The sequence below is a fragment of the Austrofundulus limnaeus genome, unplaced genomic scaffold, assembly GCF_001266775.1.
Source record: "Austrofundulus limnaeus strain Quisiro unplaced genomic scaffold, Austrofundulus_limnaeus-1.0 Scaffold10, whole genome shotgun sequence".
Taxonomy (NCBI): domain Eukaryota; kingdom Metazoa; phylum Chordata; class Actinopteri; order Cyprinodontiformes; family Rivulidae; genus Austrofundulus; species Austrofundulus limnaeus.
In genome coordinates, this window is record NW_013952412.1 from 1,806,688 (window position 1) to 1,828,871 (window position 22,184).

Genomic DNA, 22,184 nt, shown 5'->3' on the forward strand with positions numbered 1-22,184 from the left:
GGGTATTGAACATATTTTTTCTCCTACAAATTTATCAAATTACATTTTTAAAAGGTTCTAAAAGTAAAAAGAAAAGGTAATTATTGAAAACTATTTGTGACTCATATATAATTTTTCTTCTGAAGCATAAACCAAAATTGTAGTTTTTTTCTTTAGAGAATGTTTTGGCCGTTCCTTCCACAGTTTTGCTCATTCGAATGTGAGCGATTTTATCCAGAGCGGTATTCTTTTCATACACTAGTATCTGAGGCCAACCACTAATGAGTGTCTCCTGGAGTTCCTTTGCTCGGCCTAGTCATTATTTTTTCCCTCGAAGTCTAACGAGGAACAAATCCGGCGTGACCCCGACTTCACTGTTCAGTTGCTGAAAGCCACAAGTTAGTCAAGCCGAGCTTTGTTTTGTTTTATATTTAGGATCAGGCAAAAGAGAATCAAAAGCCGTTCCAGTTGAGTTTGAGTCATTTGGAGTTCAAACGGGGATAGTGGTCCATGAGGACCAGGATTGGACGACCCTGATCTAATGTCTTCTAATGTTGACCACAAGATGCCCCTGATCGTAGACAAAGTGAAGCTTTAATTTTTTTTGACACAATCAGGAGAGGTTCAGAGCTTTATGAGGCTTCACCTGCCCATCACTGGTTGTCCCTCAGAGTTTCATCACCTTCATTCGGGCTCTGCTCCTCAATCTGGCTCCTCCCACTCACACCTGTTCCCCATTCATATTAGTCTCAGCTGTAAGACATTTACTTCCTCAGTCCCAGCCTTTTCATTGTTTAGTTAGCTTTTAGTTTTTACTGCCACGTTAGCCTTTTGTTTGGCTGTTGTTCAGTAAATCATTTGTTATTTTACTCCTCGTAACAGTCGTCTTTCCTGGGTCCTCTTTTTTAGGTACACATTTTTTTTTTCAGTCCTCGGTGTATTCCAGTCAGATTTTTTCAGTACGACGTAGCAAAGAAGTTAATCTTTCACCACATTTCTGATCGAATGGATTCTGAATGGATTTCTTCTTGCAGTTTATTGGTGATGAAAATGACGCTCTAGTTCAACAAACTTCAAAACTTTACAGCATCCGATCAAAAGTAGATGGCATCAAAACATTGTATTTTGTCTAAATATTGGCTGACTTTCATAATAATTTGATTGGGCGAACATGGTTTTTTTAAAGGCCTCAAAGGTGAAAATGCTGTGGCAGTAACTAAACAAAATAATTGTTTTCTCTTTGATCCTTTTTATTTGCATCTAGTTTTAATATTAGTGTCTATTTCTGGTGCATGATGGTTTTAAAGCGTGCAGTTTTGGTTAGTTATTAATAAATTAATGATTAATGAATGTAGGTAACCAATGTTAAGAGCGTTCCATGTCCTACTGTTAACAATTTCATCCAATTTTCTCAAGAAATATAGAAGTTGTGCCCATTTGTTGTTGCAGAATCTTCACAAGTTTTCTAGGTTGTTGGCAGGAAAAAAAATAGAGCAATTTGTCAATACTAAAATGGACTTGACTTCTTTATTACATCAATATTTCAATCTTTTAGTTGTTTCAAGCTCTATTGCACTTGTAACCCATGCTTCACTCTGGATGTTGATATATTCAAGGGTCAAAGTTGAACAAATCGGCTCATGAAGTGATCTGAAGTGTTTGCTCAGCTTTTCTGTCCTATCAGGTCTGTAGAACCGCTGTTATTAAATTATGTAAATAATAGACGGGAAAGTGTTTTTACAATTATGCAAATTGGCCTGAAGGTGATTCTGTTTGGTTTACCTGACTGTCTGCCGCTTTTTGTCTCACGTTTATTGCAAGGTGGGACTGTCTATCCCTCTGTCTGTTAGCAAAATATCTCCTGAATTTTAATTCAACTCCTAAGAATTTATCATCACATGAGCATCTACAGCTGGATAATCAATCTTAGCAAACACAAGAAGGGCTATATCATCATTTATGCAGCTATTGAGCTAAAATGTGGTGTGGTAGTAGCTGAGAATACTCCCCAGCACTTTCTCTGTACGTGCCTTTGTTGGATCTCTGTGTCAACGTCTCTGTTCCCCTCCGTCTCGTCCCTCCAGGAGGACAGCTCGGACCTGAAGTGTCAGCTCCACTTCGCCAAAGAGGAGTCGGCTCTGATGTGCAAGAAGCTGAGCAAGCTGGTGAGGGACAGCGAGGCCATGAAGGAGGAGCTGGCCAAGTACCGGTCACTATACGGAGACGTCAACGCCTCGCTGACCGTGGAGGAGGTGAGAGGACGAGGAGGTGGTCGGAGGGAGCTGTTTTACATCCGCAGGAGGGATGTTGGAGATTCATCGGTTAAGGAGCACGCTGAGGCCGAGACGAAAAGGAAGCGTCACCAGCAGCTCTCTGAACTGTGGGAAGAAGTTGTTAAACTTCACCTCTTTTCTCCCTGTTCTCTGAAGGCACTTTAAGGGAAATCAAACACTAAATATTCTGCTTTTTTACAGCCTTTAAGTCTTTATTGCCTAATGTTTATGGCTGAAATAAAACAGTCATCAGGATATTAAATCGGTTGGAGTCTGAGAGTGATCACTTCTCTACCAATGAAAACCTTAAATAACCTTTGGCAAGATTTTACAGAAAAGCTTTGCAGAGAGGATTTTTTTAAACAAGTTTATCCCTCGTAGTTGTGTTTTTTTTTTATTGTTGAAGCCCCTAAAATGGCGGTACACTGCTAAAACTGTCCATCTTACCAAGTTTTAAAATCTTATATCCAGCCAAAAAGTCTTTTTGATCTTGTTTTGAGACTGATTTACTAAACAAGAACTGATTGTGTAAGAATAATAATCTTGTTTTCAGAATGTGTAAGATAAGAAAAAATTGAGTCAAATCAAGTATTTCAAGAATCTTACCAAGTAAAATTTCCTTACTCCATTGGCAGAAAATTTTGACTTAATTTGAGTCAAATTTTCAGTCTAACAAGACAAATAATCTTACATATTCTGAAAACAAGATGATTATTCTTACACAATCAGTTCTTATTTAGTAAATCAGTCTCAAAACAAGATCAAAAAGACTTTTTGGCTGGATATAAGATTTTAAAACTTGAATCGATGGACATGTTTTGCAGTGTATTATGTATTGTCCAGGCACATAATTTAATTTTATACCACCATCAAGTAACTATGTTACCTTCATTTGTTATGAAAAGGCTAAAACTTTGGGATGCACTGAAATGAAAACTTCAGCCAATATCGATACCCGATATAATTTTTGCTGTCAAGGCCGATAAGAGATATTTACCGATATTACACAAACACACAAATTATATTATACATATACGCACAAACACACCTGGGTCTTTTTTGATACAGTAAATAAAAGACCAGACGTCTGACATGGCTCACTAATTCAGTTATTCCTGGCTGCGCAGCATCAAAATCACTATCATGATCAAACAGATGCAGCTCAACCAACCATCTCCCCTCCCAGAACAGAAACACAAAGATAAAAAGTGGGAAATCAATATAGATGTTAATATCGGCTCAGTTTTACAGATATCGATGTGTATGTAAAATGACCATTATCGGCCGATACTGATATTAATGCCGATACATGGTGCATCCCTACTAAAAATAAATTTAACTTTACATCTAAACGCCTTGATATTTCCCTCTGTCTCTTTAAGAAACTCCTCTCATTAGGACTGCAACTAACGATTATTATAGTAATCGCTTAATCAATCTATAATTTTTTTGATTAATTGACTCTTCATTCCAAAGTAGACCATTTGGACTGACAGAAAATCTAACAAAAAACAGGTTGCTGTTTGAGAATTCTGTTACTGTAATATTAAATTGTAATGCATAAATAAGTAAATATTTGTTAAATGGCTTTAGTAAAAAAAAAAATGAAAGTACACAACAATATACACAAATGTGTGCTATATCCTTGAAAGTCTCTTCATGTTTTCTCTGCATGAGCTTTGTAAAAGGTGTCCTTGAGGGATGAGTGTCAGCTGAAATAAAAGTGTGAACTGTTGTTAGAGGGGGGCTCGGAGCTCGGCTGCAGACTGAGCTCCAGGGAGGAGCTGGGTATGGTAGGCGGAGCTTTGTACCTGCAATGTTTAGGCAGCTCCACATGGCTACCACAGGAGAGTCGAGGATTTCTCCAACATTCGTGAACGAGTCAAAGCAACACTCCGGGGATGGTTTGGATGAAGCATGATATAAAGCTCAAAAAAGTTGATTTAGCCCCTCCCGTCTTCAATGATGCTAACAGCCTGGTGATTAGGTAAAAATAATAAAATCTTCTTTGACTCTGCAGGTTGCTGACTCCCCGCACACCAGGGAAGCAGAGATCAGAGTTCACATGAAGCTGGTGGAGGAGGAGGCCAACCTGCTGAGTCGGCGCATCGTGGAGCTGGAGGTGGAGAACAGAGGCCTCCGGGCGGAGATGGACGACATGAAGGGAACACAAGGTTGCTTTTAGCTGATTTGTTATAAAGTTTTGAGGGGTTTTTTTTGTCAATTGGAAAAACAGTCTGACCTCTGGCTGCATTTTCATCCCTAGATGGACCTCAAGATCTCACAGGTATCGGCGGTAGTCCGGTGGCAGGGCTTGGTCTCACGGGAGGGGCCTCGGTGCTTGGGGGCGGGGCCACGTCTGAAAACGTCATGGAGCTCCAGAGACACCTGCAGTTTGTCGAGGAGGAAGCGGAGCTTCTGCGACGGTCTCTGATCGAGATGGAGGAGCAGAACAAGCTCCTGATGAACGAGATCAACCGCTACAAGTCCGAATTCCCCCCGGCGGCGTCCACCACGTCGTCCCACTCGCTCCTGTCCCTGACGGACGGGCTGCTCCACGACGGCCCCCCGCGCTCCATCCAGGACGGGGCGGTGCTCATCAGCACGGACGCCCCCGCCCACGAGGAGGAGCTCCGAGCGGCCAGGCTTCAGGTGGGGGAGCTGAACGGGAAGGTTAAGAAACTTCAGTACGAGAACCGCGTTCTTCTGTCCAACCTGCAGCGCTGCGACCTCGCCTCCTACCACGCTCCTTCCTCCTCCTCCTCGTCGTTAAGACTCGCTCTGGAGACGGACGCAGAGGCAGGAGACTCAGCCGAATGTCTCCCGTTCAGGTAATTCTATATTTTCTTGTTTTATCATGAACAATGACAGTGACCTTTAGTTGTCCTGATTCTTTTACCCACCTGGAGCTGATTTAAGGGAAGTGATTTTTATTCACGTCTTCAGAATATTCTGAACAAGTTGAATGAAGCTGAAGGAAAACTATGCAAAGTAAATAACATTTAGGACATGTTTGAAGAGAATAACACAGCTACAATATTTACTGCATTCATCAACTCATTTTGAAAAGAACCAAATACTAATTAGCTTCAGCCTGTCCACCTGTGCTCTATACCTTAAAATGAGAAACAAACAGAAACTGCACCTAATGAGGAAGATAGATGGTGAGAAAAAAGGGCATCTGGAGTGAAATGTTTTCCTCCAGCTGTTCCACAGAAACCCAGAGGAACCTGACTTCATCAAATGTAAACATCCAATACTTACTGTTTATTAAAGTTATTTTGTTTGAAATTAAACAAGTAAAAATCCAGGAAAATATTAGAACAAAATGGTCAGTTTAGTTTTAAGTACTCAATATACATTTACCTATAGAGGGTTAGGGCCTCAGAGGAATTTAAAAACGTTTTGTCCTCAGTTCAGATTTAGTTTTTTTCCCCCAGAATTCTGATTTTTATTTTATAAATCAAACTTTTTTTTTCTCATTAAAAAAATCTGAATTCTGAGATTAAAGTCAAAATTCTGAAAAAAAAAGTAAGAACTCACTCAGGAAAAATTAACTTTTTGTAATCTCTGAATTCTGACTTTTTATTCCCACAAAGTAAAAACTGATTTTTTTTATCTCAGAATTAGAAAAAAAAAGTTTGAATTTAGAAAAAAAAACCTGTTTTGTAATTTTAGAATTTTGACTATTTTTTCTTTTTTTTCCCGGCAAAGCACAGTCAGAATTCTGACTTTTCTCTCAGAATTAGGAAAAAGTCAGAATTCTGAGATTAAAGTGAGAATTATAAAACAACAACAAAAAAAGAAGAACTCAGGAGAAAAACTTTGATGTAATCTCAGAATTCTGACTTTATTTTACTCAGAATTAGAAAAAATGTCTCTGTAGCCCTAATCCTCTTCCAGATTTACCAGTATTTGTGAAGGTTTGTTTTGTCCATTAAAAAAAAAACTTTTCTAAAACCTCTTTTAATAACCTGGAGGTTAACGAGAGCTTTCTGCGCGTCTCTTTCAGCTCGCCGCATCGCAAGGAGCCCGTGGGCGGAGAGAACGAAGCCATGGAGGTCGACGAACAGAGAAAGCGGCTCGAGGACAACGCCGACCCAGCGACTTCGCTCCCAGGGTGCCTGGGGCAAAAGGACCGCGATGCCTTGCTGGCCATGAGGGACCAGGCTCGTTTGGTTTCCACGGCCATACAGCTCCTGACCTCCCCCGAGTCCAACTGCCTGTCCTCGGCCCCTTCGTCGTATCACAAGGCCTGCAACGATGACGCCGCAGAGCCGTGTGAGAAAGCTCAGCCGCACTGCCAGGTACAAGTTCTCTGTTTGCTCATCATCATTCATCAAATCTTCATGTTCTCACTGCCAGGACTGACCAGCAGTGAAATTTATATTGATTATTATTATTATTATTAATTTATTATTATTATTTTCTTTTCCTTCAGATTTCCGAGCTGTCTGATTTGACGGACCGCCCTCTGGTGGGCGCTCTGACCAGCAGGCTTCAGGCCCTGCACTCCCAGCTGCAGGCCTTTGTGGAGCAGGTCGACGCCCTGGGGAAAGCTCCGTCGGGTGGGAGGGACGCTCAGGTGGAAGGTGCGTCCCCTCCTCCCTCCCCCCGCGCCTCCATCCCCTGCTCCGGGGACGGCCAGGATCAGGAGAACAGAGAGGAGGAAAAGGTAAAAGACAAGAAGCACAAATCCTCTCCTTCACTTCCTGTCTCCCTTGATTCTCATTTTCTTTATTTAGTGTTTCTTTTGCTTGGTTCTTTTTTTTAATGTTTTCTTTTAATGCCTAAACATCACTTTGGCTGACCAACTCTCAATCCCATCCCGATGTGCTACTTTAATTTCTCCACCTGGGGTAGGTGGGGGGATGCATTTACACAGCGTGCTCAAATCTGATGTAGCTCCAGCTTAGTCCCGATCATTACAAACACATTCCCTTTTGTTCAAATTATTCGGACACTCATACTGGAGTGTCATGTTTGTGCTGTCAGTGTAAAACTCACCATGTCCTCTGCATGCTGATAAAATAACTTCCAAACCAGTTTGATTGCTGTCTTGTGCCTCAAATGGAGCCAGTTGCTCAAACATCGGTAGGTTTTTAAAATACTGTTCGTCCTTCCATATATCAGTTATACAGATGTTGACTTGGCATATTCATGTTTTAATATAGATTTTTATTTGATTGAGTTGAGTTTGGCATCCTGAGTGAGCCTTTAACGTGTGCTGCTTTCTGTTTCTATAGCTCTTTTGCAGTTTTAGCTGCTCGTTTCTTCCTTTACATGTCAAAAACGTCTAAAATTTCATTAGCACTCAGCCAAAATAAAATATTCAAAGTTGAAATGGCTTTGATGTACCGAGGTAATCAGGGGCGGAAAACTGTTTTCCAGCCTTGCTCCTTGAATCACATTTTCAATTGAAATGCACCACCGGGACGTCTCTGGGTCTTCTGATTGACTCGGAGCCTTTAATGCACCTTCAGCTCTGCAATGATCCAAACAAAATTCAGTGTAAGATCCACATATTAGAAATCCACAACTGACTCAGCATTTTTACCTGATGACAGATCTTTTTCCTGCCTTTGTTGATTGGAGATGTATAAAAGCCATTATGATTTCTTTAAAGGGGTGGGTATTATGTATTTTTCAGGCACATTCTACCACAATGCGGCATGTATGAAAAATAAATTTGAATTTGCATCATAGCATCTTAAAAAACACCTTGAAATTGGCCCCTTTCTCTTTAAAAACCTCCTACCGTTTCCTACACTTCCACTTCAGCTCGTCTTCACAACAATGCTTCATGTGCGTTTACTGAAGAATCTGAGTACAGAGACTCTTACAAGACATTTCAGCCTGGTAATATATCTCCCAGTCATCCTCTCATACATACGTATACGTCAATGTCAAGCTACTTTTTTGCAAAGAAACTATAAATATAGAATATTATGAAGCAAAATTTTTCAATAAAATCATGAACTTCGACCATTTTTTAGAGACGTTTTGCAATGAAATCATAGTGATTTGTAAAGAATTATCTCTCCTGCTGCTAGTCTGGTGGAACTGTGTGTAGGGGAGGTGCGATGAGGGAGGAGCTTTGTGTAAATAGGCGGGGCTTTGTGCCAGCGAGCGTTTAGGCAGCTCCACTTTACCACAGGAGAGTCAAGGATTTGTCAAACATGAATGAGTCAAAGCAACACTATGGGTGTGTTTTTTATGACAGAATGATATTAAAATATGATATAAAGCTCAAGAGTCGATTTTGCATAACACCCCCCCTTTAATAAAGTCACTACGTTAGCATTTATTTTTATGTAGACTAAAGCAGAGACCTTAGAAATTCTGCTTTAGCATTATTTTTCAAATCTGATTTATTTGACTCGTTTGGAGGAAGCAGTGAATAAATTCTATAACAATAACAAAGTAAAATGTTTAGACTCCATTAGAGGCCATTTCCAACCCCTTCAATCTGTCCTCCCTCTCTTGTCTCCCTTCTTTCTGTCTGCACGGGCACCATAATCAATCGATTTCTGCTCATAACCTTCCACTTCCTCACCTCTGACACCACCTCCTTCCCGCATTTTCACACATCTCCCCTCCACCACCACACCATCATCTGCCCTCTTCCTGCACATCCCACATCACCTGTTCTCATTATTTCTCTCTTTTTTTTTTGCCTAACATCTCTTCCTCGTTAATTTCTTTCTGCTTTGACTTTCCTAACTGCCTTATTCCATTTCTTTTTTTCTCTCTTCCTCCTTCGTTTCCGTCCCGTAACTCTGTCGTTCTTTACCCCTCTCCTTGCGCTCTTGTGTCCTCATCTACCACGTCCCCTCCTCGCCACTCAGCTGTTCATTCTCCCCTCCATCCTCCTTTTTTTCCTTTTTTCCACCCTCTCCTTTTCCTCTTTGACCAAGCTCTTTTTCCTCTACATTCTTTTTTTTGTCTTGTGAGTTATGTTTTTTTTTTTTTTTTCATGTTTTTATTGTCACTTGAACGGACACTATTTTGGTTGTCTTGTTTTTTCTTATTGTTGTGTTTCTTTGTTGTCTGTCATCTCTTCCATTTTTTTTTGTTTTGTTTGTTTTTTTCCTCCCAAAATGTCTCCTACCCCCATCTCTTTTTCTCTGTTCTGTTTGTTTTTGTTTTTTCTTCATTAACTTGCCCATGCATGCATGCAGCAGCCCGATTATAGGGACCAATCCGAGCCAGATGTGAGCGATGAAACTAAGGAGAATGGCCAATCTGTCAGCAGCGAGTCGCAAAATCAGGAACGCAGCCAGATGGAGCAGGAGACGGAGGCAGCTCAGGCTTTGGTGAGCTCACTGATGAACAACATGACAGCTACAAACTTATTCTGTGTCTGCTTTGGACATCAGATGGCTCATATCCAACTCAACCTGAAACCAGTTCTTTTAATACCAAAACAGAAAAACAAACATCTAAATATAGGCTATATATTTATTTAAATTTAAAAAATGCTCTGACCAGCACTGCGCTGTAAACACAACAAGCAGAGGTGCTTCGCTGTCAGCCAGGCCGCTGACAGGAGGAATAAACCTCTTGTTTGTTTGACCTTTTCGCCGGCGTGTCTCCATGGCGTCCGGCGCTCTGCTTGTCTGCGTCTTCATTCACGACGAAGAGGGCGGACGGGTCAGACACAAAAATAAGACCAGAGAGGAAAAAAGGAGAAAGGCAGATACAGATGGAGCCAAACAGGAAACCAGCACCAAGAGTTTGTATTCAGCGAGAATTTGGTGTTTAGAATAATTCTGCAGATCATATTTAACATGATGTGGGAAATAATTGAAGCTACCGTAGAAAGTCTTGTCTGTTTGTCTGCTGTGTTAGGTTATAATGTGCTTACAAGGAATTTGTAACACCCAGATACCTTCTCAAAAACTTGCCATTAACTGTTCATGTTGGCCTGAACTTTAGCTACATTTCGATTAGCGTTTTGTGTTAGAATAGCTTATTTTAGCCTCGATTATTAGCTTAGATTAAAACGGTTAAAGTTTAAAGTTAAACCTAGCCTGTTTCACTTTTTAATGTGGATATTTGGTCCAATAAGCGTAGCTAAATTTTGATTAGCCTATTTTGTATTAGCTTAGCTTAGTTTAGTCTTCATTAGCTTAGCTAGGTTGCACTCAAACATTTTAGGTTTTAAATGTTATGTTTGTTTTTGTTTTTTGTTTTTTACAATGAATTTTTACAATGAATTTTACAATGAAATTCCTGACCCATGTTACATTAATATGTAAAACTTTTTTTTATTATTATTACTTTTTTATCTTAATTCATTTCATTTTATAAACTACAGAGCCCACAAGGGGACATGGGGGATTATTTTCTTTTGTGTTCCCTCCCAATACTTTTAGTGTTCCCACGCAAAAGTTTGTTTTGTATTAACTGAATTAAATCAGACTTTTATTTTGAAATATCTGGTTACCAAAACAGGATGTGTCGCCACAAGTTCGTGAAATCGACATTGATGTTGCGTGGCTGCACTGTGTTAAAAATCGTATTTCCATGCGTAGCTGTGTGATATAGTCATTCCGAAGCTGAATTAAAGTAGTAGGCTAACTCGCTAATAGCATGGGAGTTTGTTGATAAACTGGCAGGCACAACAGTGATAAACGACTTTTGCGAGGGAACGCAAAAGGTATCGCGAAGTAACGCAATACTATTGCATGGGAACGCAAAAGAATAAAAAAAGTCTCCCATGTCCTCTCACGGGCTCCGTAAAAAACAAAACAAATTCTATAACAACAAAAAGTACAAATCACGAGTGAAATGAAAGCAGAAAGAAGAAAAGAAAATTATATTATCTTACCCTATTTTTCAAAAAATAATTTCAAATAATAATAATCTTCAAGCAACAAAACTCTTTGCTTATTATTATTTACTCTTAATACACACCCTAACACTGTTGCACATTTTCACGGAGCAGGTTTTTTTATTTATTTATTTTTTGACTAACTGTGGAGGCAGTTAGCAGGCAGGGTGGTGCTCCTGACTGAGGGTGATGGAGGGTAGAAACAGAGCATACTGGAGGATAAAAAAGGACATTAGTGGTACAGCGGTTGGTGGATGGATTGCACTCACTCAGCGGCGTAATGAGCCGTGGGAGAGTGCATGAGGATAACTGCGCGCGTGCGTGCGTGCGTGCGTGCGTGCGTGCGTGCGTGCGTGCGTGCGTGCGTGCGTGCGTGTGTGTGTGTGTGAAATGGAATTTAAAAGGTGCTGTAGCACAAAAGTTCTTTAATGTAGTTTTCACACCAACCGCCTTCTGGATTATTATTATTTTAGGCAACCAATCTTTTTTTTTTTATTTGTGTTGTACTTTCTTTCATTATTGCTGTTTTTTCTTATTTGTTCTCCACTGTTTTAATCAGTGTACTCTTCATTTATCACCAGTCTTTTTTGTTCTCCTCTCTATCCAGGCCAGTGTCCAGTTGTCCAAAGCAGAGGAGTCAGAAACTCAGGAGGAGCTGGAGAAAGAGAGGCAGAATTACAAAGACATCAGTCTCAAACTTTTACAGGTCAGTTTGCAATATTTATTATATTTATATTTATATTCATATTAATTGAAACCTTTCTATAGAAACAAACAGATGTTGAGCTGTTTAACAGTCTTGAATTTTTTCCCTCTCCTTCAGCTCCAAGAGGAGCACCAGAAGGCCTTACTGCGACGGGACTTCCAGCTGCAGAGTCTGGACCTCCAGGCTCGGCTCCAGCAGAAGCTGTGGAACCAGGAAAGGACTCTACTGGTCCAGGAGTCCCAGCACCTCAAACAGGCTCTGTTACTGCTCAGCCTCAAACTCCGCTGCTTCCTCAAACAGTGGAGGCTGGGCTGCAAGAAGGACGCAGAGTGGAAGGACGTTTTAGAGGTGCCAAAGTTTGTCTGTGTCTGTGTAACATGTTTCTATCCAAGAAATACAGATTAATTCATTTTTCTGGGTTGTGGTTTTAATAAAGACGACTTCTTGGGGTGGAAAAAAAACGGAAATTTACCGCGATGTATTTAAATCTAGACTTCATGTAAAGGGACACAATTTCACTAAATCCTAAATTTGATTGGTTCTTCAGATGAACAGCCTGAACGACCTGTACGTGTTGTTGGAGGATGACAACCTCTCCGGCCCCGCGACCCAAATGGACAAGCGAGATTCTGCAGATGAGCAACCACTCAGTCCAACTATAAAGGTAGAGAGATGGCAGCGTGGGCACACATTCATGGGACTTTTAGTGACTGAAATCCACTTCCTCTAAACTCACCTGAAACTGTTACCCTAACTTCAACCTAAACATGTCTTCAGCTTGTCCTCACAATATAAATAATACACACACACACAGCTGGTCTAATGGATTACCTGTGTTTCCCTGCAGTCGAGTGCTGTGAGCAGCACCTTGGCAGACCTGAGGGTTGCGCTGCAGGATCTGAGTGCAGAGTTGAGACAGGAGAGACAAGGCTCCCAGGAGCTCACCCAGCAGTTTGCCAAGGCCAAGGCATCTTGGGAAGTGGAGAGAACCGAGCTGAAGAGCCTCATCACGCAGGTAATAATGAAGTCATTGTGCTGCAAGTAACTTTACTAAAGCAGCTTGCGCAGTGGTGTAATCACAAACTAAACTTTGAATTCTTTCAAGATTTAATCACCTGAATAAGACAGCTTTTATAAACAAAGGACAGCAAACAATGTGTGAAGCTGATGAGGAGAAAGAGAAGATGAATTTTGCAAGTTTGTGCTCCAACCTATTGAGTTATGGGCTACACTTAGTTTTTCATCCACTAAATCACTCTATGGTCTTTCTTGGCCCACCTGTCTTCTCCTCAACAGATTTGCAAATTGTATGCCGGGTGGCTAATTTGGCACGGCTTAAAATGAAAACAAATGGGTACTTTAGGCTCTGCTGATTTTGGCCGATCAGCTCAACAATCTGGAGCAATCTTATCTGTCAGGACAGGGGACTTAAAGTGCCTGCGACATCAAACTTTTGTAATAAAAATGAATGTATTTTTGGAAGGATAACGCTAATAACATATTGCAAAAAAGATTTTGTGCCACTGAGATAAACAGTTGTTGAGATATTTGCATGTGAAGTAACAGGAAGTGATGTCAAAGGGGAATGTCTGCGTGTGAACACAGCGTTGTTAAAATGGCTAACAACACAGACTGTAGAGAAGAATCTGATATTTTTTTAGATTATTTTAATCACTACCATAGAGAGATGAGAAAGAGTGATAGTTCAAATAATATTGTTTAAATAAACAAAACCCAGGGAGTTTTCTTTTTCAAAGAGTTCCCCTTTGATGTCACTTCCTGTTTCACATCAGCTGAGCCAAATTCAAAAGAAAATGTGCCAATTATGTGACATAACAGGTAAAATCATGTGTATTATGCCAAGTTTTTTAAATATAAATATATTTTCTTTGACTTTTTTGGATTTCATGGATATGCATGTCACAGGCACTTTAAAGAGACGTGAGCTCAGACAAACAATTTCAGGCATGAGCTGACATTAGGTGCTATCACAATATAAACATTTTTTTAAAGCGTTTAAAATTGTTCTATTAAAACCACCCAAAAGTAAAACCTGAACCTGGATATTTTGTGTAAAGCAGCCTCTTTAAATTCCAGGCTAACCTCCGTCTGTGAGGTGGTTTATCTGTCTGTATAAACTGATTTGTTCTCTCAACTGCAAGTTTTGAGTAATGACTTTAAACTTCCTCCTCCCCTCCCTACTTTTATGTCTCTGTTTCATAACAGCAGCTAAAGCTGTAATAGTTTTAATTAACAGGCTCTCAGATGGAATACACCCTCTGTGTAATTGAGCAGATGAGCGACAGATGAATTAAAAGAGGGCAGAAGGCCTGTTAATACTGGGCAATTTGAAAAGGGCCTTTTAATATCTGAGGATATCAGGTTCTGGCATGTTGTCATTGGAAAAAGATCTATGTATAAATGTATAAAATGTCTTTAAATTCACAGCTTGTGTCTGGATTTTGTTTTGCGAACTTTATTATCATCTGGTAAACGTTGCTCTGAAAAAGCTAAATGTTTTTTCTGGAAAAAACATGTAAATTTGCATTATTTATCCATAGAAAACCTCCACTTATCACTTGTCAAAATGAAGATAACGCACTGATTTAAAGAAAAAAAAAGAGGATGAAAATGTTTCATAATGCAGTCAGTGTTCCAACACTGGAGGATCTTCTCAGCCTTATCTTGCTCCATCCAGCACCCAAAATTCAATATGACTCACAGAGATGCACACAAACACTGACAGTCATCGTTAATCATCGTCATGTTCTGAGCGAGTCGGGCCTTTACATTGAGGTACAAGATCATTTGTCTTCTGATGTCCCATAGCGGACGGGAGCAGCTTGCAAAGAGAGGAGATGCTTCCCCTTTCCCTTAAAGTGATATTCCTGCAGATTTTATGAGAGGGAATGAGCAAAATGTAAGGTTACTATCAAAAAGGATGGTATGCGTAAAGTCTAAATCTGTACATGTAAGTCAATAAACGTGCATAAATTTCGGGTTTGTAATTATAGGGATGTAAAATCAAATGTTATCTGTGAGAATACAAGTTTAGAAGTTACAAAGCTACAACTTTGCAGCAATACAAGTGCAAATCGCAAATTTACAAGTACAATTCTTCTACCCTGAGGAGCTGTCAAAATAACAGACATTATGCATGGAACTCTGAAAAGATCGATCGAACGTCATACTGCGCTTGCGTGAAAAAGACGGTGGCCGGCAGGTGCAAATGCGCAGCAAACAGTAAACGCTCTGCAAACGAAAGAAAAAATGCAAGGAAAAAAACACTGCAAAGAAAAGAAATGATAGATTCATAAAACCAACTGCATGTTAGAAAAATGATGCAAGTTCAAAAGCACATTGTACTTGTAACTCTGTGATTCGTACTTGTATTGTTGTAAAGCTATAACTTTGTATCTTGTATTTGTAACTTCTAAACTTGTACTCTCACAAATAAAATATTTGATTTTACATTAATACAAGTACAAATCTGAAATTCATGCACGTTTATTGACTTAAATGTACAAATATAGACTCGTACGCATACAATTCTTTTTGATAGTAACCTTACCCCATAAAAATGACTGCGTAGGATTCCAACAATCCAGAAAACGAAGCATTATTTCGACGTTTATCATAATTTTAGTCAATTGAAACCACACACAACCACCACAATGTGTGTATTTGTTTCATTAAATTAAATATCACATCTGCAAGCAATTTCTCTATTCCATCAGTTTGCTAAACTACCTGATTGTGCCAAAGCTTTCTGGCTGCTCGCCGTGGCTCCCCTGGCTGCTTAAACCAAACAAGTCAAAAGCATTTCGAACACTCTCCAACCTGTCAAGGAGAATGATGGGAAATTATCACTGTTCAGCTTCAGAAAGTGTCAACAAACTGCGGATAATGGCTGGAACTTTAAAACTGTTTTCCTTTCTGCGAATCCGTGAAGAGCCAAGGTCACCTGTTAGGTTGTGTCGGATCGTTTGGGTTGATCGGTCTTCCTGCCCCGGTCGTAGGATGGGGTTACAAACACATGCTGTTCCCGTAAAAACAGCGAGAGCAGCTGGAAGCTCTGATTCGCCGCATCTGTTCTGTGCTCTTCACTCACAAAGGATGACAGCTGCCGCATCAATTGGTAAATTTAACGCAGGTGGGACTCGGTGTTGTCCACGTGCGGAAAAAAAATGTTTTCTTTTAAGGTGCAGCCTGAAGTGTTTCTGATTTACCACCTTGATGGTTACGTGTAGGCGTGTGTTTGATGGAAGGACGTTTTGCTTGTTTCAGGAGACATTTCTGCTGAGGCGAGAATAAAAACTAGAAGCAAGGTGAACCAAGCGACTCGACTCTTTCTGAAAACAGAAAAAAAAAGAATCTGCTCGCTAATACCTTGTGAACTTTGTGCATTTAAAGCAAAAATATATATATATTTATTGTTTTTTCTTTCCAGTCGCCTAATGTATCCAGGAGTGCCTGCTACCCAAATAGAGGCTTCGAACTTACTGAATCTTAAGTAGCGAGTGTTAAATCAGGAGCCTCTGATGGACCAATAAACACCAGTCAGCCGGCGAAACAGCCTCCATTTTACTGCCTGAGCTGTAAACCTCGTTGAGATGAGGGTCTCATTAGGCCACGTTCAATAACAAGAAATACAGGGTTGCCATGAGAGACGGGAGCTGGGCTGAGCGTGTGTTTTACCGTGCCTGGTTGGCCGTCAGTACCATTAGCACCGCACACAGATGCCACGGAGCCAGACTCGTCGGGACAGAGGGAGGATTGATGGGTCTGGGAGGTGTGGCTGTTGCAGAGCCATCGTCTGCGCCCGTTTGTCAAACTGATGGGTCCGTGGTGTTGGCTGTGTGCGGCGTGCGGCTCAGACACGGACAGGAAAAATGTAAAACTCCTCATAAATATTTTAGGCCATGCCACCTACAGGGTCTGTGACAGCAGGCTGGAAGAGAGGGTGAAAGACGGGGTGGGACAGCTCTAAATAAAGGGTGAGACGTCTGCAGGGATGAGAGGTGATGAGACGGGGTAGAAGGAGGAGAGAGGCTAAACGACAGGGAAGATGTCAGGAGGAAGACAGAAACAGAAAAGTAAAGGAAGACACAGTACGCATTAATGCTGGGACTTCCTCTTTCAAATAATTGGTCCATTAAGAGTCTGATTCCTGTCAGTATTTGTAGACTTTTGTTTCTTTTCGTCTGTTTCTATTGTAGGAACTTTGAACAAATAACATGTTTCTGAGGAATATTTTATTATTGTGTGCTGATTCAACTCTCACATTATTGTTTCCCTGTTTTTGTTTCTCTGCACATTTTTTGCAGTCTAATGAATTCTGCCTGCGTGCTTTGTGTTCTTTATATATAAAAACATCCAGCTGCTTTTTCAGGGAATGAGTGCTTCGAATTCTGTTTTTTTTCTTGTAATTTTTTTACTTTTTAAAAGTATTTAACTTTATTTCAGAAGAGATACAGTATATAAAGTACTTAAAAGAAATAACTAAGTAAAAGTAAAAATTCTTTTACAGTATATGACTGGTAAAAATAAATTTCACCTATAAGAAAAGTACATACCAGTAAAACTGCTCACAATAATCAGAAAAGTAAAAGTACTGTTATACACACTCTAATAAATGATGTGTTAAATTTACTTAACCAAACTGGTTCCATTTAACCGAGTTGCGTAAATTAAGCAGTTTACACTGATTATTTTTTTAAGCTTGGTACGTCGGTTTCTCAACTGTTGCCCGTCCATTGGTTCTGTCATCTCTTAAGCACAAACTCCCACTTTTCTTCTTTAATTACTACAAGTTCTTTTAGTTAGACGTACATGTTTGGTATCTACAGAAACATCCAAATCTTGACTAACGGCTGGTAAAAAACCATTTCTATGATCATCCAAGACAGTTAAAACGAAAGTTACGTATGTAACTACGGTTCTATGAATCCTGAATAACTGCCAGAGTGCGGTGCTAAAAGCACTGAATATTCCCTTCGCAGCCTCCTGCCCTGTAGGCGTGGCAGATGACATCCATAATCCAGTGGGAGAGACACTGTTTTGAAAGGGGATGGCCTAATCTAGGGCCTCCATAACATAAGAACAGCTGGTCTGAGCGTCTTATAGGAGCAGTAGCAGCAATATATGTCTCCAACGCCCTCACTGGGCACGATATGTCAGGCCTATCGCCAGTCCCTCCTGACGTAGGCGGAAAACGCGCCAATCTCAGTGGCTGGTTACAATGGAAATGCGAAAAAACTTTAGGGACAAATGCAGTGTTTGGCCACAAGGTAACACCAGAGCCATCTGGGGCCCATTTGAGACATGACGGGCTGGCAGAGAGAGCATGCAGCTCGCCGACCCTTTTAGCTGAGACAATAGCTAATAAAAATGCTGTCTTACATGAGAGCCACTTGAGGTCAGCCTGAAGCAAAGGCTTGAAGGGAGTGTGGCGCAGGGCTTCGAGGACCAAGGGCAAATCCCAAGCAGGTGCCCGCAGAACTGTTGGCGGGTGCAACCTGCGAGCGCCACTCAGAAAAAGAGAAACCAGGTTATGGCTTCCAATTGTACCACCATCAACGACAGCATGATTAGATGATAGTGCCGCCACATATACCTTAAGTGTTGATGGAGAGCGGCCCTTTATCGAGGAGAGATTGAAGAAACTCCAGGATAGTGGGCACCACACAGGAGACTGGGTCCTCATCGCGGTCAGCACACCGCTGGGAAAACAAACGCCACCTGTTTTCATATTGCTGACGAGTAGAATGTGCCCTAGCACTTAAAATAGTGTACCTGACAGAGTCTGAATATCCAGTCAGCTGCTGCTCAAGCCTCCCAGTGGCCACACCCACAGCCTGAGGTGGTGAGGATTGGGGTGCCAGATCAGTCCCCCCCGACTGAGACAATAGGTCCCTCCTGGTTGGAAGACACCATGGAGCATCTTGACACAGACTCCGTAGAAGTGGGAACGTGATGGAGGGCGATACACCGCTACTCCAGCCAACTGGCAATCGGGACGTCCAAACGACAGCGAAATATTCCACAAGAGAAAAGAACTGTATGCGAGAAGAAAAGAGGAACAGAGCTTCGGATGACGTCCAGCTATATAGCCTCTGATTAGTCATCCGATTGGTCACAGGTGTGACTGTTGGTATTACAGCTCGAATGGTGCATGTGCAAAGGGAACGTTCAGTGCTTTTAGCACCGCCCTCTGGCGGTCAGTAGGGATGAAATAGAACTACAACCAGTTTGAAGATAAAACTATGAAAGTGAAAATAAAATTGGTTTAAAAATTTGGCAAGTCAGAGATGTCAAAATAATTATGGTATAATGTGTTAATGTATTTTTTTAGATTGTTTTAATATCACTACTTTTATTACATAGGGTTCTGTAAGTTAAATGCAGCAAAATAAACTATTTGAAAAGGTAACAGATATTTTTAACACTTGGCTTATTTTCATAATGACTTTAATTCCTGGATGTTTGGCCCCTGAGCTGTTGACCTGCCTTAACTGTTGCCCCTGGAGCAATTTGGTTGAATAGCCTAGTGGAACCAGTTGTTTAACTTGGTTAAATAATTTCAACACTTCATTTTTTATAGTGCATAACCAACTCTTCATGAGGAGGTTGGTCGTATTTAAATTTGTGACATGTAACGAGGTCTTAAAATTTAAAGTAAAGACGTTAGAGTGTCATTTTATGTTTTGAATGGAACAAAATAAAAGTAAAAGTTACAATTAAATCCTCAAAAAAACTACTTAAGTACTGTAACGAAGTGAATGTACTTACTATACATGTCTGACTTTCAGCTAACATTTAGCTACTTTTGGCTTCTTGCTAGTGTCTTGCATATGTTAGTGTTACTGGCTCAGCTGCTCTTTGCTTAAAAGAAATTAGAAATGATTGCAATTCCTGCTTTGTGTCTTCCAGCTTGAGAGCAAAGCAGGCAAAGCGACCCTGTCTTCCTCCGAAACGCCGGACCCCATCGACCTGAAGGTGGCGCTCAAAAAGGAGCGCGAGGAGCACCAGCACCTCCTCGCTGAGTCCTACGCAGCGGTAATGGACCTAACTAAACAGGTAAATATGAACATGGATAAAAACCTGTAACAAACAATAAAAGTGTAACTTGAAGAGTCAAGCTGAGGTTTGGAAACCTGATATTTTTTAAAATGAATAAACTGAGCTGTATTAGTGACAGGATGCACATTTACTCTAACTTGTCTCTGTTTTTTTTTTTTTTTTTTTTCTGTTTCCATCTCCTGGTTCGTTTGGCTCATCGGACCTGCGGAACCGATCAATCGTTCTGTCGGTCAGCTTCAAATTGGAGAGAGGAACTGGAGCAGGGAGAAGCTGGAGCTGCTGGAGCGGTTCAGTCAGGAGAGAGCTCAGTGGGAGCAGAGACTGAGGGAGGCCACTCAGCAGGAGCTGGTACGATGAGCAGTTTTATGTATCGAACTGAGACATGTTGGAGGTTCTGTTAGAGGGTGTATCAACCAAATCCAATGTTTACCTCCTACTTTAATTTATTTTAACCTGAATATTGTATGAAGTTGTAAAAATCAGATCAGCGTGTCAGGAAGGAATGATGAAGTTTATTTGAAGTGTTTAGTTTCATAAAGACCACCTTTCCTCACCTTCTTTCCTTTCCTTTCTCTCCATCTCCTTCCCTCTTTCTGTTTAGTTCCTAGTGCAGAGGAAATGGAGCAGGAGTATATACTTGTCATTTTCAGAAACTGTTTTGTGCTCAGTCACCCACACTTCCCAAGTGTTTTCACTCTTCTTGTAAAACCAACGACCGTGCAGACACTTGTGATGTTTAATCGTGGCGCCCCCATTAGGCCAGTTAGTGCAAAGCCTGCCGGATTGTTCGGCTGATCTGACGGTTTGTTAAAAGAAGGTCTGAAATTTAGGAGGGGGTGGGGGGGTGCACGGAACTGGAAACTGATTTAGCGTCTCTAAAGCTCTCCGTGAGCACAGTTTCCTCATCCTGACAGCTCGGGCTTCGGCTCACTGAGCTGCAGGTGGAGGTGGAAAAATGTGCATCAGCACAACCGAACAGATTATCTGCAGATGTAATTCTTCCTCCTTACAGTCTCCCTCATCCTTTCTTTTTACTTTGAAAGGAAATTACTCATTAGTTTTAGATCAGGCTTTCAAGTGTGAGACGCAATGAGTCAGCATCATTGTGTGTGCGTGTGTCTGTGTGTGTATATACTGTATATACTTGTATTTGTTACCTTTTAGGACTGTATCTTGTATATACACCTACCTCGCAAAGACCAGTAGTCCTTATGGAGGCCAAAGATCAGTCCTAATATGGTGGAACTCCATTTTTAGGTTGGAGGTTAAGTTCAGAATTACAGTGTGAACTGAGTTTAGGTTAGCTTTAGGGTAAGGGGTTAGGCTATAGAAATGAAAGGAAGTCAGTGCAAAGTCCCCATGAGGATGGAAATACAAACGTGTGTGTATATGTGTGCGTGTGTGTGAAAACATTCACTGAGGAAATGAAAATGAAAAGTAAAATCCTGAAGGTGTAATAATGTCTCCATGATTCCGGTCATTTAAATGTTAATTAGTTGCAAAAAACCAAACAAATGCTTTCCTATAAACTGATCGGTTTGTTTTCCCTCCCAGTCGAAGCTGCCGGCCGATGAGTCGGTTTCAGACACAGCTGTTGCTAATGGATCAGTTTTACCAAGGTAATTGAATCAGCCAATGAAAAGCGCTGCTGCTTGTTCTGGTCTGATTGTGAATATTTTCCATTAATTAAACTCTGTTAATAATCCGTATATTATTATTACTCCTAGGTGTTGTGTTTATTGTGACAGCACAGCCTAACTTCTTCTTCATTACTTCTTTTGTTTAAAGGATTAAATCCACATTAAAAGAGGAGGGCCCAGATTGCAGCAAAACTGACAGTCAGGAGGAGAAAACGTTTGATGCGCGCCCCGAGCTCGGTCACATGACCAGGAAGAACTGGACCTACCTGAGCAACGAGGTTTGTAGATTTTAATTTACAAACTTTAGAAAATCGTTGAGCTTATTTTATTTTATCTTACTTTTTTTTAAATCTTTTTCTACCTCTTATTTTATCTTTTTTAATGTTCTGTTTGCTACGGTTGTTGTTTACATTTTCAACTTATTTTATCTAACTTTCTTATTCATTTTTTACCTCTTATTTTACATTTTTTAATGTTCTGATTATTTGCACTACGGGAGCTGCAAAGTTATTTCGTCGTTCATTGTCTGTGGACCTCCGTGTTCTTTTCAGTGCAGCAATGTCAATAAAGATTTATCTTATCTTATCTTATCTTATCTTATCTTATCTGATCTTATCTTATCTTATCTTATCTTATCTTATCTTATCTTATCTTATCTTATCTTATCT

General features: G+C 40.6%; 2 protein-coding genes across 4 annotated transcripts in view; one reads left to right on the forward strand and one right to left on the reverse strand.

The window, feature by feature from the left end:
• Nucleotides 1–22,184, forward strand: part of mtcl2 (microtubule crosslinking factor 2) — a 92,074-nt gene that overhangs the window by 62,738 nt on the left and 7,152 nt on the right. The window contains exons 6-19 of one of the 3 annotated variants that reach the window (XM_014001783.1): nt 2,064–2,231; nt 4,273–4,426; nt 4,519–5,083; nt 6,265–6,559; nt 6,694–6,927; nt 9,434–9,568; nt 11,696–11,794; nt 11,912–12,142; nt 12,342–12,458; nt 12,642–12,809; nt 19,727–19,873; nt 20,111–20,224; nt 21,431–21,495; nt 21,665–21,794. In XM_014001783.1, coding sequence (XP_013857237.1) covers nt 2,064–2,231; nt 4,273–4,426; nt 4,519–5,083; nt 6,265–6,559; nt 6,694–6,927; nt 9,434–9,568; nt 11,696–11,794; nt 11,912–12,142; nt 12,342–12,458; nt 12,642–12,809; nt 19,727–19,873; nt 20,111–20,224; nt 21,431–21,495; nt 21,665–21,794 — 2,622 coding nt within the window. The remainder of the gene's footprint in view (nt 1–2,063; nt 2,232–4,272; nt 4,427–4,518; nt 5,084–6,264; nt 6,560–6,693; nt 6,928–9,433; nt 9,569–11,695; nt 11,795–11,911; nt 12,143–12,341; nt 12,459–12,641; nt 12,810–19,726; nt 19,874–20,110; nt 20,225–21,430; nt 21,496–21,664; nt 21,795–22,184) is intronic. The other 2 variants (XM_014001784.1, XM_014001785.1) reach the window with 2 other exon arrangements.
• LOC106513109 (uncharacterized) lies at nt 17,641–19,073 on the reverse strand. The gene is made up of 2 exons (XM_014001786.1): nt 18,590–19,073; nt 17,641–18,516 (listed from the first exon to the last, which is right to left on the reverse strand). The coding sequence occupies exons 1-2, from the start codon at nt 18,919–18,921 to the stop codon at nt 17,769–17,771; spliced, it is 1,080 nt and encodes a 359-aa protein (XP_013857240.1). The 5' UTR covers nt 18,922–19,073; the 3' UTR covers nt 17,641–17,768.

Bases quoted from the DNA above. Each gene is read 5' to 3' on its own strand.
- LOC106513109 (XM_014001786.1), bottom strand. From the start codon at position 18,921: ATGACTAATCAGAGGCTATATAGCTGGACGTCATCCGAAGCTCTGTTC. The intron at 18,517-18,589 runs GTACACTATTTT...TTGTTTTCCCAG, and splicing joins GGATATTCAGACTCTGTCAG to CGGTGTGCTGACCGCGATGA.